A 14722-nucleotide genomic window follows, 5' to 3' on the forward strand; every position below is an offset into this window, starting at 1 on the left:
CACATTGTTGAGTAGATGTCAGTGTAATAGCCATAACAGCTTCGCTTGGGGTGCAGCAGATATTGGAACACAAGTCTTTGGAACTATTGCAGGAATATTGTCAGGGCCTGTAGCCTTTTCAGCATTTGTTTCTTGATGTCACATGGAGAGAACTGAATTAGTGGAAGACCGCCACCTGTGATGCTGAAAACTACTGGAGACTAAGGTGGATCATCCACTTGGTACTTACAGTCACAGAGTCATGCAGATTTACAGTTTGGAACCAGACACTTCAGCCCAACCTGTCTATGCTGCTCAGTTTTCACAATTAAATAGTTCCATTTGTTTGTGTTTGGTCCATATCTCTCCATTACAAAATGCAGAGGAATGGAATTGTGGGAGATATAGCAGTGTTAGATGATCTGGCACCGTTTGCTGACACTGGCGCTTCTTCACACTCCTCCGCGGTCATGGTGACTGAGCTGACTCATCTCAGAATCCTCCTCAGTCACTTCTCTGCAGCACCCTCCTACATTCTCCAATGGATCATTCATGTACATTCTTTAGAGTGACAACATTAAAAAGTTTTAAAAACAGTCCTCCAACAAAGATTGTTGCAGCCAATCTGAAGGTGAGATAAAAAGTTATCCCATCCTATTTCTCTGGTCCATGACTTTAGATATAAAACAGAATGAAAGATCTTCAGATCGACAGATTATTTTTAAAAGACCATTATAGAATCCCTACAGTGTGGAAGCAGGCCATTCAGCCCATCGAGTCTACACTAATCCTCCGAAGAGCATTCCAAACAGTCCCGTCCCCCTATCCTATCCCAATAACCCTGTATAATCCATCTAGCCTGCACATTCCTGGACTCAATGGGAAATTTAGCATGGCCAATCCACCTAACCTGCATATCTTTGGACTGTAGGAAGAAAGCAAAGCATCCGGAGGAAACCCATGCAAATACAGGGAGAATGTGCAAACACCACACAGGCAGTTGCCCCTACGTAGAATCAAACCCAGGTTCTTGGTGCTGTGAGACAGCAAGGATACCACTGAGTCACTGTGTCACCCAGAGACACAGAGAAATGGATACATTTAAAAACAAATATGGAGTTGTCTTCTGATGAAAGATTGTTGACTGAAATTCTGGGCAGAACATTACGGGACAGTGAAGGGAAGGGGTACAAATAGACCATTATAGAATCCCTACAGTGAGGAAGCAGGCCATTCAGCCCATCGAATCTACACAAATAGCTCCACCCTCTCTGGAAGATAGAAAGTTGATGGCTTGATAATAGGTCTGGGTCAGGCCTGTCCTCCAGCAGTAATGATGCACTGAGGTGAGCTAAGTTGGTAGATAATGGGACTTCTGCCCCATGACTGGACCAAGCCCCATCCTCTGGATCTCCTAGCCACTCTGATTGGCCACCACATTTGTGTTTGACTCTTAATTGCCCTCTAAAATGGCCAAAAGAGCTAATCAGTTCAAGGGCACTTAGGGCTATGCAATGAATGTTGAATAGATCAGCAACATACACAACCTATGAAGGAATGAAGTAAAACGATTCTACAGAAAGACAATAGGAACTATACTTACTTCTAGAATGTTTGACAGCTGACCATAAAAGAGGCCAAACATCCCTCCAAATATCACTATGCCCATCAAGGTAGATATCCGCAGCAAGGCTAACTCATGTCGAAACACAAAGAGCTCCTTTCAAGAAAGGAGAAAATCATCACAGTTTAACTTTCAGCATTAAGAACATGGAAATGATTCTTACAAAATGATTCAACAGCAGCTGGAATTTCATTTGTTTGTATATTGATTTGGGTTTTAAAAGCACAACATTGTCCAAAGTACATTTGAAACACTGTTTTATTTAGAACATGAACAGATCATCAAAATCTTTTTGGTGATTAAAATTATACAGTCATAGAGATGTACAGCATAGAAACAGATCCTTTGGTCCAACTCATTCATGCTGACCTGTTTGTAAAAAGAACCATGCAATTTCTCAACTCATACTCGTGTCCTGATTCCTTTTGCACTTAATGAAAATTTGTGTTCTGCAATCTATGAACCTTTGAAAGTTTTGCAATTTTTCCCCAGTCTTGTTTTCTGTTTTAAAAGATACTTGTTTGCGACATTTACTATGAAGAATTAACACAGTAAAAATAACAATACATTTCTGCAAGTGCATTTGTTGGTAATGGTCACTACTTGGCACTTGTATGTTATTTGCTACTTTTCAGTCAATCCTGGCTTTGTCCAGGTATTGCTCCATTTGGACATGGACTGTTTCAATAGCTGAGGAGTTGCTAATGGTGATAACATTGTGCAAACATCAGTGAACTTCCCCAACTTATGATGGTGAGAAGATCATTGATGAAGAAGCTGAAGATAACACTGAGAAACTCCTGCCAAGGTGAATTAATCACTGGAATTCTACTAACGACACTCTGATCGTGTTTCTGGGAACCTTAAGGGGGAGGGGAAGCAGCCCCAAGTCGTGGTCCACATTGGCACCAACGACATAGGTAGGAAGAGAGATGGGGATATAAGGCAGAAATTCAGGGAGCTAGGATGGAAGCCGAGAGCTAGGACGAACAGAGTTGTTGTCTCTGGTTTGTTGCCCGTGCCACGTGCGAGTGAGGCGAGGAATAGGGAGAGAGAGGAGTTGAAGATGTGGCTACAGGGATGGTGCAGGAGGGAGGGTTTTGGATTCTTGGATAATTGGGGCTCTTTCTGGGGTAGGTGGAACCTCTACAAGCAAGATGGTCTTCACCTGAACCAGAGGGGTACCGATATCCTTGGGGGGAAATTTGCTAAGGCTGTTCGGGTGGTTTAAACTAATTCAGCAGGGGGATGAGCACCAAAATTGTAGTTCGACGATAGAAAAGGTTGAGAGTAGGGTGGTCCGAAATAAAATTTCAGGGAAGCAAGATGGCACTGGCAAACAAGAAGTTGGTTTGAAGTGCATCTACTTCAATGCCAGGAGCGTCCAGAATAAGGTGGGTGAACTTGCAGCATGGGTTAGTACCTGGGACTTGGATGTTGTGGCCATTTCGGAGACATGGTTAGAGCAGGGACAGGAATGGTTGTTGCAGGTTCCGGGATTTAGATGTTTCAGTAAGAGCAGAGAAGATGGTAAAAGGGGCGGAGGTGTGGCATTGTTGGTCAAGGACAGTATTACAGTTGGAGAAAGGATGTTTGGGGACTCGTCAACTGAGGTAGTATGGGCTGAGGTTAGAAACAGGAAAGGAGAGGTCACCCTGATGGGAGTTTTCTATAGGCCTCCAAATAGTTCCAGAGATGTAGAGGAAAGGATAGCAAAGATGATTCTCGATAGGAGTGAGAGAGACAGGGTAGCTGTCATGGGGGACTTCAAATTTCCAAATATTGACTGGGAACAGTATAGTTCGAGTACTATAGATGGGTCAGTTTTTGTCCAGAGTGTGCAGGAGGGCTTCCTGACACAGTATGTAGATAGGCCAACAAGGGGCGAAGCCACATTAGATTTGGTACTGGGTAATGAGCCCGGCCAGGTGTTAGATTTGGAAGTAGGTGAGCACTTTGATGATAGCGATCACAATTCTGTTATGTTTACTTTAGTGATGGAAAGGGATAGGTGTACACCACTGGGCAAGAGTTATAGCTGGGGGAAAGCCAATTACGATGAGATTAGGCAAGATTTAGGGAGCATAGGTTGGGGAAAGAAGCTGCAGGGGATGGGCACATTAGAAATGTGGAGATTATTCAAGGAAAAGCTCCTGTGTGTCCTAGATAAGTATGTACCTGTCAGGCAGGGAAGAAGCTGTAGAGTGCGGGAGCTGTGGTTTACGAAGGAGGTAGAATCTCTGGTCAAGAGGAAGAAGGCGGCTTATGTTAGGATGAGGTGTGAAGGCTCAGTTAGGGCACTTGAGGGCTACGAGGTAGCCAGGAAAGACCTAAAGTGAGAGCTCAGAAGAGCCAGGAGGAGACATGAGAAGTTGTTGGTGGATAGGATCAGGGTAAACCCTAAGGCTTTCTATAGGTATTTAAGGAATTAAAGAATGACGAAAGTAAGATTAGGCCCAATCAAGGATAGTAGTGGTAAGTTGTGCGTGGAGTCAGATGAGATACGGGAAGCGCTAAATGAATATTTTTCAACATTGTTCACTCGAGAAAGCAACAATGTTTTCGAGGAGAATACTGAGATACAGGCTACTAGACTAGGTGGGTTGAGGTACACAAGGAAGAGGTATTAGAAATCTTTCAGAGGGTGAAGATAGATAAGACCCCTGGGCCGGATGGGATTTATCCTCAGATCCTCTGGGAAGCCAGGGAGGAGATTGCCGAGACTTTGGCATTGATCTTGAACTCGTCATTGTCTACAGGAATAGTGCCAGATGACTGGAGAATAGCAAATGTGGTTCCCCTGTTCAAGAAGGGGAGTAGAGACAACCCTGGTATTTTAGACCAGTGAGCCTTACCTCAGTTGTTGGTAAAGTGTTGGAAAAGGTTATAAGGGATAGGATTTATAATCATCTCGAAAAGAATAAATTGATTAGGGATAGTCAGCACGGTTTTATGAAGGGAAGGCCGTGCCTCACAAACCTTATTGAGTTCTTTGAGAAGGTGACCAAACAGGTAGATGAGAGTAAACCGGTTGATGTGGTGTATATGGATTTCAGCAAGGCGTTCGATAAGGTTCTCCACAATAGGCTATTTTACAAAATGCAGAGGAATGGAATTGTGGGAGATATAGAAGTTTGGATCGGAAATTGGCTCGCTGAAAGAAGACAGAGGGTGGTAGTTGATGGGAAATGTTCATCCTGGAGACCAGTTAATAGTGGTGTACCGCAAGGGTCCTCTGCTGTTTGTCATTTTCATAAATGACCTGGATGACGGCGTAGAAGGATGGGTTATTAAATTTGCAGATGACACTAAGGTCGGTGGAGTTGTGGATAGTGACAAAGGATGCTGTAGGTTGCAGAGAGACATAGATAATCTGCAGAGCTGGGCTGAGAGGTGGCAAATGGAGTTTAATGCAAACAAGTGTGAGGTGATGCACTTTGGTAGGAGTAACCGGAAGCCAAAGTACAGGGCTAATGGTAAGATTCTTAGCAGTATAGATGAGCAGAGAGATCTTGGTGTCCATGTACACAGATCCTTGAAAGTTGCCACCCAGGTTGACAGGGCTGTTAAGAAGGCATACAGTGTTTTAGCTTTTATCAATAGAGGGATTGAGTTCTGGAACCAAGAGGTTATGGTGAAGCTGTACAAAACTCTGGTGCAGCCGCACTTGGAGTATTGTGTACAGTTCTGGTCACCGCATTATCAGAAGGATGTGGAAGCTTTGGAGAAGAGTGCAGAGGAGATTTACAAGGATGTTGCTTGGTATGGAGGGAAGGTCTTACGAGGAAAGGCTGAAGGACTTGAGGCTGTTTTCATTAGAGAGAAGAAGGTTGACAGGTGACTTAATTGAAACATATAAAATAATCAGACGGTTAGATAGGGTGGACAGGGAGAGCCTTTTTCCTAGGATGGTGACAGCGAGCATGAGGGGACATAGCTTTAAATTGAGTGGTGAAAGATATAGGACAGATGTCAGAGGTAGTTTCTTTACTCAGAGAGTAGTAAGGGAATGGAACGCTTTGCCTGCAACGGTAGTAGATTTGCCAACTTTAGGTACATTTAAGTTGTCATTGGACAAGCATATGGATGTACATGGAATAGTGTAGGTTAGATGGGGTTGAGTTCGGTATGACAGGTCGGCACAACATCAAGCGCCGAAGGGCCTGTACTGTGCTGTAATGTTCTATGTTCTAATGTTCTAGACACAGATTTAAACATGAATAATTCTTCTTTCTTCACCAAAATTGCCTTTTCCCCTCACTCCTCCCCCCGACCCTACAGATAGAAGTTCATAACACTTCAACAGATTGTGTACATTGCTGTCCCTGTCAATTTACTTCCACAAATCAAAAATAAACCTTTGAAAGTCGGATTGTTAACTCATCTTTTATGGTTTCAACATTTTTTTTCGTCTTATCCTATTCTAACCCAACAACTGTGTTGCACCATGAACATAGTAAAGCTTTCCAAAGAGCTTTACAGGAGCTTCTGATACAAAATAAGACACTGAGCAATACAAAATTCTGTTAGGATCAGTATCCTAAGGTTTTGGCAAAAAAAAAATCAGGTTTAAGGACTACGTAAAAGGGCTTTAGAAAGACGTGAGGGGTATGAGGTAACTTCTGAGATTTGGGTGAGATTGTTAAGGCACAGTAGACAAGGCTGGAACAAAGGAAATCAATGAGGCCAATTTCCAGAACTGGAGCAATTCAGAGGTCGCCAATATCTGTTTAGCTGGATACAGAGGTAACAGAGTAAACAGAAAATGAAGCAATGGAAGGATTTAGACACAAGAGTGAGAATTTAAAATCTGCATGCAATTGGGAGTCAACATAGGTCAATGAGAACAATGAAGTAATTAAACAAAATTTGATGCGATAGTAACAGAGTAGAATGAGCCCAGGTTTACAAAAAGTGGTAAATTAGGAGAGTAGATGATAAGAGAATTAGATTTGGAAATAACAATGTTATAAACAGGAGTTTCATCAGCGGGTAGGCTGAATTGCACAGACAGATGGCTGTTAGTGATTTTATTTTTAAAAATTTCTGGTAATAAACACATCCCCGTGGTTGGTTCGCTAGTTCACAGATGTTCCATTATCCTGTTGGGTAACCTTATCAATGCAGCCTCCAATGAAGCACTGTTGTGTTTTCCAGCCTGCTAGTTAAACTCTGGGGTCTGTTGGATTTCATTACTTCATTTCTTGTTTTCCTTCGCAGTGATAATCAAATCCAAAGGACCCCCGGAGTTTAAATACCAGGCGGGAAAACAAAACAGCACTTCATTGGAGGCTGCACTGATGATGTTACCCAGCAGGGCAATGAAACGTCTGTGAATTAACGAAGGAGCTCGGTGACCAAACCAACCGCAGCATCCACAACCTGAGCTACAAATCTACTCAAGAACCTTAATATACATTTTTTTTTAAAAAGGGCACTTCTTTAAAGACATGTGTCCTGTGACAATGTTTTGGTTATTGCAGACCACCTGCCTGGGTTAACTGTCAGGTTGTTGTTTCTCCTTCTGTTTCTGGGAAGGAAAAAGAGTCCAGCTTGCCTGTTTCCAAACAAATCTCTTGTAGAGAGTTCGTTGTGGGACCTGGAGTCAGTCTAATCCTTGACTGTCCTCTTCAAGACCATGTGGAAGAATCCGGAATACTGTGCATCCTGAGGCAGCAACAGATCTCACCCATATCTTTGTGCCAGAACATCAGATTGACAGCCATCTGAACATTCCACATCTTATCCTTTATGTCTTTCTTTAAGAACTAAAACTTATTGACCAAAAAAAAGTTTTTTTTTTCCCTTTCTGAAGTGAATTTCTAAAGACAGAAAATCAGTTTTGTTTTTCCCTTTAGTTGATGTGTGTTGCATTTGTTCGTGTAAGTGTTTAGTTATTCAGAGAGTTAAACGTTTATATGTGCATATTACAAGCTATGTTAATCAATTTTGCATCATTGTTAAAAGCACTTCCTTTGTAATAAATCAATATTTCTGTTGAATGTTAGAAAGCTGTTTGATGGATCATTTTATTATGTGCTTATTGTTGAGAAAATATACAATTTGTCACATTAGAAGTGAGCAAAACAATTAAATTGATGTTGTGACCTATGTAGTCATGGGACCAGTGAGAGAGAGTGCATTCTTCCCATCTTGGTTGTAACAGGTAGAAGGAGGCACTTTTGGTGATATAATGGATACCACGTTGAAACCTTAGCTCAGCAGCAAATAAATTAAGAGTCTGTGAACAGTTAAGTTCAAGCTCAAACATTTGAAAATGAGGGAATCAGAACTGATGGTTATAGAGTGAAATTCAAAGCAAGGAATAAGGACAATGTTTTCATTATTTTCAATATATTTTCTGGGGGAAGTTTGTGCTTGCCTGGCCATCTGATATTTAACTTGACTAATTACAGGATGTGCACAGATCAAGATCAGTGCCGATGAGGTGGAGTTGACAATCTGCATCATCTAACCTCAATCTGCTGATGTTGCCAAGGGCAAGTGATCAAATGAACAGTAGGTGGGCCAAACATAGCACCTTGAGAGATCCCACAAGTGTTATTATGGATAGGTTAAAAACAGAATAAGATGAGAGCCATACTTTTGAGTGCGAGCAGCAGCGGAGGTAAGACGAACCCGGAAGACTGCAGCTAAGGTAAGGCAGTTTTTTAAAATTACTTACCGGTAGCGGGCAGCGGTGTTTTCTCTTTCACAGAAGGAGCGGGAGCAGCGGAGGAAGTGACGAGGACCAGAGGGGCAGCCAGGAAGGAAAGCAGTGACCATATATATCAGCAAGGCGGCTAAATCCGAGACTCTACAACTGTAGTGTCTCCCACCCGCCCTCCTCCTCTAACCTAGTTAATAAGGTAAGGTTCATTCTAAACTTTCTCTATTGAATATAAGTTTGTTATTAATTTTATAGCAACTTGAACTAAGCTTTCTACTTTAGTACTGAGTGGGTGTTCAGATAAGTGGGGTATGGATGCTAGGGCAGTTGCTTGCTCCTCCTGCAGAATGTGGCAGGTGGGAGACATGGCACACGTCTCCGCTGGCTACATCTGCAGGAAGTGGACCCAACTCCAGCTCCTTGAAAACCGTGTTAGGGAAATGGAGCTGGAGCTGGATGAACTACGGATCATTTGGGAGGCATAGGGGGTAATTGAGAGGAGTTACCAGGAGTTGGTCACTCCTAAGGCTCAGGACAAGGATAGATGGGTTACAGTTAGGGGGAGGAAAGGGGACAGACAAACAGTGCAGAGATCCCCTGTGGGCATTCCGCTCAGCAATAGGTATACTGTTTTGGATACTGCTGGGCGGGAGGACCTACCAGAGGAAAGCCATAGTAGCCAGTTCTCTGGCACGTTGCCTGTCACTGTGGCAAAGAAGGGAAGGGGGAAGAATAGAAAAGTACTCGTGGTAGGGGACTCGATAGTTAGGGGAATCGACAGGAGCTTTTGTGGTCAGGATCAGGATTCCCGGAAGGTATGTTGCCTCCCTGGTGCCAGCGTCCGGGACGTCTCTGATCGGGTGTAAAAGGATCTAAAAGGGGAGGGCAAACAGCCAGAAATCGTGTTACATATTGGCACTAATGATATAGCCAGAAAAAGGATTGAGGATATAAAAAGTGATTTCAGGGAGTTAGGATGGAAGCTGCAAAGCAGGACGAACAGAGTAGTGTTCTCTAGTTTACTACCGGTGCCACGAGATAGCAAGGCGAGGAACAGGGAGCGGGCGCAGCTTAACACGTGGCTGCGCAGCTGGTGTAGGAGGGAGGGCTTCAGATATGTTGATAATTGGGATGCCTTCTGGGGAAGGTGGGACCTGTACAAGAAGGATGGGCTGCATCTGAACTGGAAGGGGGCCAATGTTCTGGGTGGAAGGTTTGCTCGAGTAGTTCGAGAGGGTTTAAACTAGTATGGCAGGGGGGTGGGAACCTGAGCTGTATACCGGAGGTGAGAGTTGATGCAGGTGAGGCAATAGCAAGAGGTAGACCAGCTAGTTGGAAGGATTTTCCTGGGAAGGAACCAAGGGATCAGTTAAAGTGTGTTTGCTTTAACGCAAGGAGTATCAGGAATAAAAGTGATGAACTTAGAGCATGGATCAGTACCTGGTGCTATGATGTTGTGGCCATAACAGAGACATGGGTTTTTCAGGGGCAGGAATGGTTGCTGGATGTTCCAGGGTTTAGAGCATTTAAAAAGAATAGGGAGGGGGGGGGGTAAAGAGGAGGGGGTGTAGCACTACTAATCAGAGAGGGTATCACAGCTACAGAAGCTTCCATTGTCGAGGAAGATCTGCCTACCGAGTCAGTATGGGTGGAAATTAGGAACAGCAAGGGAGTAGTCACCTCATTAGGGGTTTACTACAGGCCCCCCAATAGCAGCAGGGAGATTGAAGAAAGCATAGGTCGGCAGAATTTGGAAAAGTGTGGACGTAGTAGGGTTGTTGTAATGGGTGACTTTAACTTTCCCAATATTGATTGGAACCTTCTTCGAGCAGAAGATTTGAATGGAGCTGTTTTTGTAACTTATGTTCAGGAGGGCTTCCTAACTCAGTACGTTGACAGGCTGATGAGGGGAGAGGCCATTCTAGACTTGGTGCTCGGAAACGAGCCGAGGCAGGTATCAGATCTTGTGGTGGGAGAGCATTTTGGTGATAGTGACCGTAACTGCCTCACATTCTACATAGCTATGGAGAAGGAGAGGATTAGGCAAAATGGGAGGATATTTAATTGGGGAAGAGGAAACTATGATGCGATTAGACATGAGTTAGGAAGCATGGACTGGGAGCAATTGTTCCATGGTAAAGGCACTATAGACATGTGGAGACTGTTTAAGGAACAGTTGTTGCGAATGATGAATAAATATGTCCCTCTGAGACAGGCAAGAAGGGATAAGATAAAGGAACCTTGGATGAAGAGAGCGGTGGAGCTTCTCGTCAAAAGGAAGAAGGTAGCTTACATAAGGTGGGAGGAAGCTAGGGTCAAGCTCAGCTCTAGAGGATTACAGGCAGGCGAGGAAGGAGCTCAAAAATGGTCTGAGGAGTGCCAGGAGGGGGCATGAGAAAGGCTTGGCAGAATGGATTAGGGAGAACACAAAGGCATTTTACACTTATCTGAGGAATAAGAGAATGGTCAAAGAAAGAGTAGGGCCGATCAGGGATAGCATAGGGAACTACTGTGTGGAGTCTGAGGAGGTACGGGAAGCCCTAAATGAGTTTTTTGCTTCTGTCTTTACGAAGGAAACGAACTTTGTAGTGAATGAAACCTTTGAAGAGCAGGTGTGCATGCTGGAATGGATAGAGATAGAGGAAGCTGATGTGCTGAAAATTTTGTCAAACATTAAGATTGACAAGTCACCAGGCCCGCAACAGATTTGTCCTCGGCTGCTTTGGGAAACGAGAAATGCAATTGCTTCACCACTTGTGAAGATCTTTGCATCCTCGCTCTCCACTGGAGTCGTACCTGAGGACTGGAGAGAGGCAAATGTAATTCCTCTCTTCAAGAAAGGAAATAGGGAAATCCCCGGCAATTACAGACCAGTAAGTCTCACGTCTGTCGTCTGCAAGGTGTTAGAAAGGATTCTGAGGGATAGGATTTATGACCATCTGGAAGAGCAAGGCTTGATTAAATGCAGTCAACACGGCTTTGTGACGGGCAGGTCATGCCTCACAAACCTTATCGAGTTCTTTGAGGATGTGACTAGAAAAGTTGATAAGGGTCGAGCTGTGGATGTGGTGTTTATGGACTTCAGTAAGGCATTTGATAAGGTTCCCCATGGTAGGCTCATTCAGAAGGTCAGGAGGAATGGGATACAGGGGAACTTAGCTGTCTGGATACAGAATTGGCTGGCCAACAGAAGACAGCGAGTGGTAGTAGAAGGAAAATAGTCTGCCTGGAAGTCAGTGGTGACTGGTGTTCCACAGGGCTCTGTCCTTGGGCCTCTACTGTTTGTAATTTTTATTAATGACTTGGATGAGGGGATTGAAGGATGGGTCAGCAAGTTTGCAAACGACACGAAGGTTGGAGGTGTCGTTGACTGTATAGAGGGCTGTTGTAGGCTGCAGCGGGACATTGACAGGATGCAGAGATGGGCTGAGAGGTGGCAGATGGAGTTCAACCTGGATAAATGCGAGGTGATGCATTTTGGATGGTCGAATTTGAAAGCTGAGTACAGGATTAAGGATAGGATTCTTGGCAGTGTGGAGGAACAGAGGGATCTTGGTGTGCAGATACATAGATCCCTTAAAATGGCCACCCAAGTGGACAGGGTTTTTAAGAAAGCATATGGTGTTTTGGCTTTCATTAACAGGGGGATTGAGTTTAAGAGTCGTGAGATCTTGTTGCAGCTCTGTAAAACTTTGGTTAGACCGCACTTGGAATACTGCATCCAGTTCTGGTCGCCCTATTATAGGAAAGATGTGGATGCTTTGGAGAGGGTTCAGAGGAGGTTTACCAGGATGCTGCCTGGACTGGAGGGCTTATCTTACGAAGAGAGGTTGACTGAGCTCAGACTTTTTTCATTGGAGAAAAGGAGGAGGAGAGGGGACCTAATTGAGGTATACAAGGTAATGAGAGGCATAGATAGAGTTGATAGCCAGAGACTATTTCCCAGGGCAGAAATGGCTAACACGAGGGGTCATAGTTTTAAGCTGGTTGGAGGAAAGTATAGAGGGGATGTCAGAGGCGGGTTCTTTACACAGAGAGTTGTGAGAGCATGGAATGCGTTGCCAGCAGCAGTTGTAGAAGCAAGGTCATTGGGGTCATTTAAGAGACTGCTGGACATGCATATGGTCACAGAAATTTGAGGGTGCATACATGAGGATCAATGGTCGGCACAACATCGTGGGCTGAAGGGCCTGTTCTGTGCTGTACTGTTCTATGTTCTTAGCATCTGTTATTTGTTTATATGACGTAAATGTTTTTGACCAGGCCAGAATTTATTGGCCATCACTGATTGCACTTATGAAGTTGCTGGTGAGCTGCCTTTTTGAATAACTAGAAAACATCAACAGTGCTGTTGAGGTGGGAGGTCCAAGGCTTTGGGTCCAGTGACCACAATTGTCTTAGTTTTAACATAGTTATAGAAAAAGATAGGACAAGTCCACAGGTCAAGATTCTGAACTGGACCACGGCCAATTTTTGGGCCATTAGGCAGGATCTAGCAAAGCGTTGGGCGTGCCTGTTAGAAGGAAAAGGAATGACTGGCAAATGGAAGGCTCTTAAAAGTATCATATCAAGAGTCAGGGGTACGATAAGAAAAAATGGCATACATTGGATTTCTGCTATCGGACTCAAGTAATGTCTATCACTAGATGACTATAAAGAGTGCAGGAGCACACTGAAGAGGGAAATCGGAAGTGTAAAAAGAGGTTATAAGATGGATCTAGCAGATAAGGTCACCCTCTTATAGGTTAAAGATAATCACTGGATGTTCTCTCGCTATATAAAAGAGTAAAAGCGTGGCAAGGGAGAGAAAAGGTCCCCTTAAAGATTAGCATGGTCGTCTATGTGTGGAGCCAGAGGAGATGGGGGAGATTTTTAATGAATATTTCTCCTCAGTGTTTACTGAAGAGAAAATCATGGATGTTAAAGAAAAAAGGGAAACAAGTGAGGATGGTTTGGACCACATACACATTATCAGAGGGGAGGTGTTTGCAAGCCTCAAACCTCATTAAGTCACAGACACCCTCTGGGCCTGATCAAGTCCTTCCTTTGATATTGTGGGAAGAGGGGTAGGAAAGGAATTGCAGAGGTCCTTACACAGAGTTTTGCTTCATCTTTAACCACTGGTGAAGTTCCGGAAGACTGGAAGATGGAGAATATTGCTCCATTGTTTAAGAAAGATAGCAAAGACAAGCCAGGTGAGCTTGACCGCAATAGTTATTAGATAGGATACTGAGGGACCAGATCAATCAACATTTGGATAGTCAAGTTTTGATTCAGGATAGTCAGCATGGATTTGTATGTAGAAAGTCATGTCTGACAAATCTTTTACAGCTTTTCAAAGAAGTAACCAAGAAGATGGATGAGGGGAAGGGCGTGGATGTTGTCTATATGAACGTTTACTTAGGCCTTTGACAGGGTTTCCCTCGGCAGGGTAATCATGAAAGTTAGGTCACATGCAATCCAGGGAGAACTAGCTAATTGGATTAAAACTGGCTTGATGGTAGAAACAGAGGGTGATAGTTAAAGGTTGCTTCTCAGACTGGAGGCCTATGACTAGTGGTATGCCACAGTTGTCGGTGCTGGGACCTTTGTTATTTGTTATTTACATACATGATCTGGACGTGAATGTACAAGGAATGATACAAAATTAGGAGGTATTGTTGACAGCAAGGAAGGTTATCAAAAATTACAAAGGGATCTTAATCTGATGGGGAAGTGAGCTGATGATTAGCAATGCAATTGAATACAGATAACTGGGAGGTGTTGCTCTTTGGAAAGTCAAACCAAGGTAGAGTTCGTACTGTAAATGGCAAGGTCCAGAGGAGTGTTGTGGAATAGAGGGACTTAGGAGTAAAAGTACTTAGTTCATTGCAAGTGGTGTCACAGGTGGACAGGATGGTGAAAAAGGCATTTAGTATGCTGTTCTTCATCAGTCGAGGCAGTGACAATAGAAGTTGAGACTTTGTGTGACAGTTGTATAAGTAGTTGGTGAAACCGCACTTGGAGGATTGTGTACAGTTTTGGTCACCCTGTTATAGGAAAGTCATAGTTAAACTGGAAGAAGTGCAAAGAAGATTTCCAAGGATGTGGCCGAGACCAGTAGGCTCGGATAGGACTTTATTATTTGGAACACAGGAAAATGAGGGATGACCTTTTGAGGTGTACAAAATCATGAATGGTATAGATAGGATGAATACATGTAATCTTTTTCCCAGGGACAGGGAATTGAAAACTAGAGGGCATAGGTTTAAGTGAGAGGGGATAGATTTAATAAGGACTTGACAGGCAACTTCTTCATGCAGAGAGTGGTGTAAATATGAAATAGGCTGTTGGAGAAAGTGGTTGAGGCAGGTACAACAGCAATATTTTTTAAAAAAATTTGGATATATAAATGGATGAGAAGGGTTCTGAGTACAGTTCTACTCATCCTTCTGAGTAGAAGGATTTAG

The 14722-nt window shown here is 43.6% G+C and overlaps 1 protein-coding gene across 8 annotated transcripts in view; it reads right to left on the reverse strand.

Annotated features, from left to right (window-relative positions):
* The window catches only part of zdhhc21 (zinc finger DHHC-type palmitoyltransferase 21), a 252814-nt gene that overhangs the window by 124961 nt on the left and 113131 nt on the right, over window positions 1-14722 (reverse strand). For all 8 annotated transcript variants that reach the window (XR_009445568.1, XM_048528123.2, XM_048528121.2 and 5 more), the window contains one exon: window positions 1583-1699. Coding sequence is in view for 7 of the 8 variants with exons in the window: in XM_048528123.2 (XP_048384080.1) it covers window positions 1583-1699 (117 nt within the window). In the remaining variant the exon portion in view is untranslated. The remainder of the gene's footprint in view (window positions 1-1582; window positions 1700-14722) is intronic.

This window comes from Stegostoma tigrinum, chromosome 3 (assembly GCF_030684315.1).
Source record: "Stegostoma tigrinum isolate sSteTig4 chromosome 3, sSteTig4.hap1, whole genome shotgun sequence".
NCBI lineage: Eukaryota > Metazoa > Chordata > Chondrichthyes > Orectolobiformes > Stegostomatidae > Stegostoma > Stegostoma tigrinum.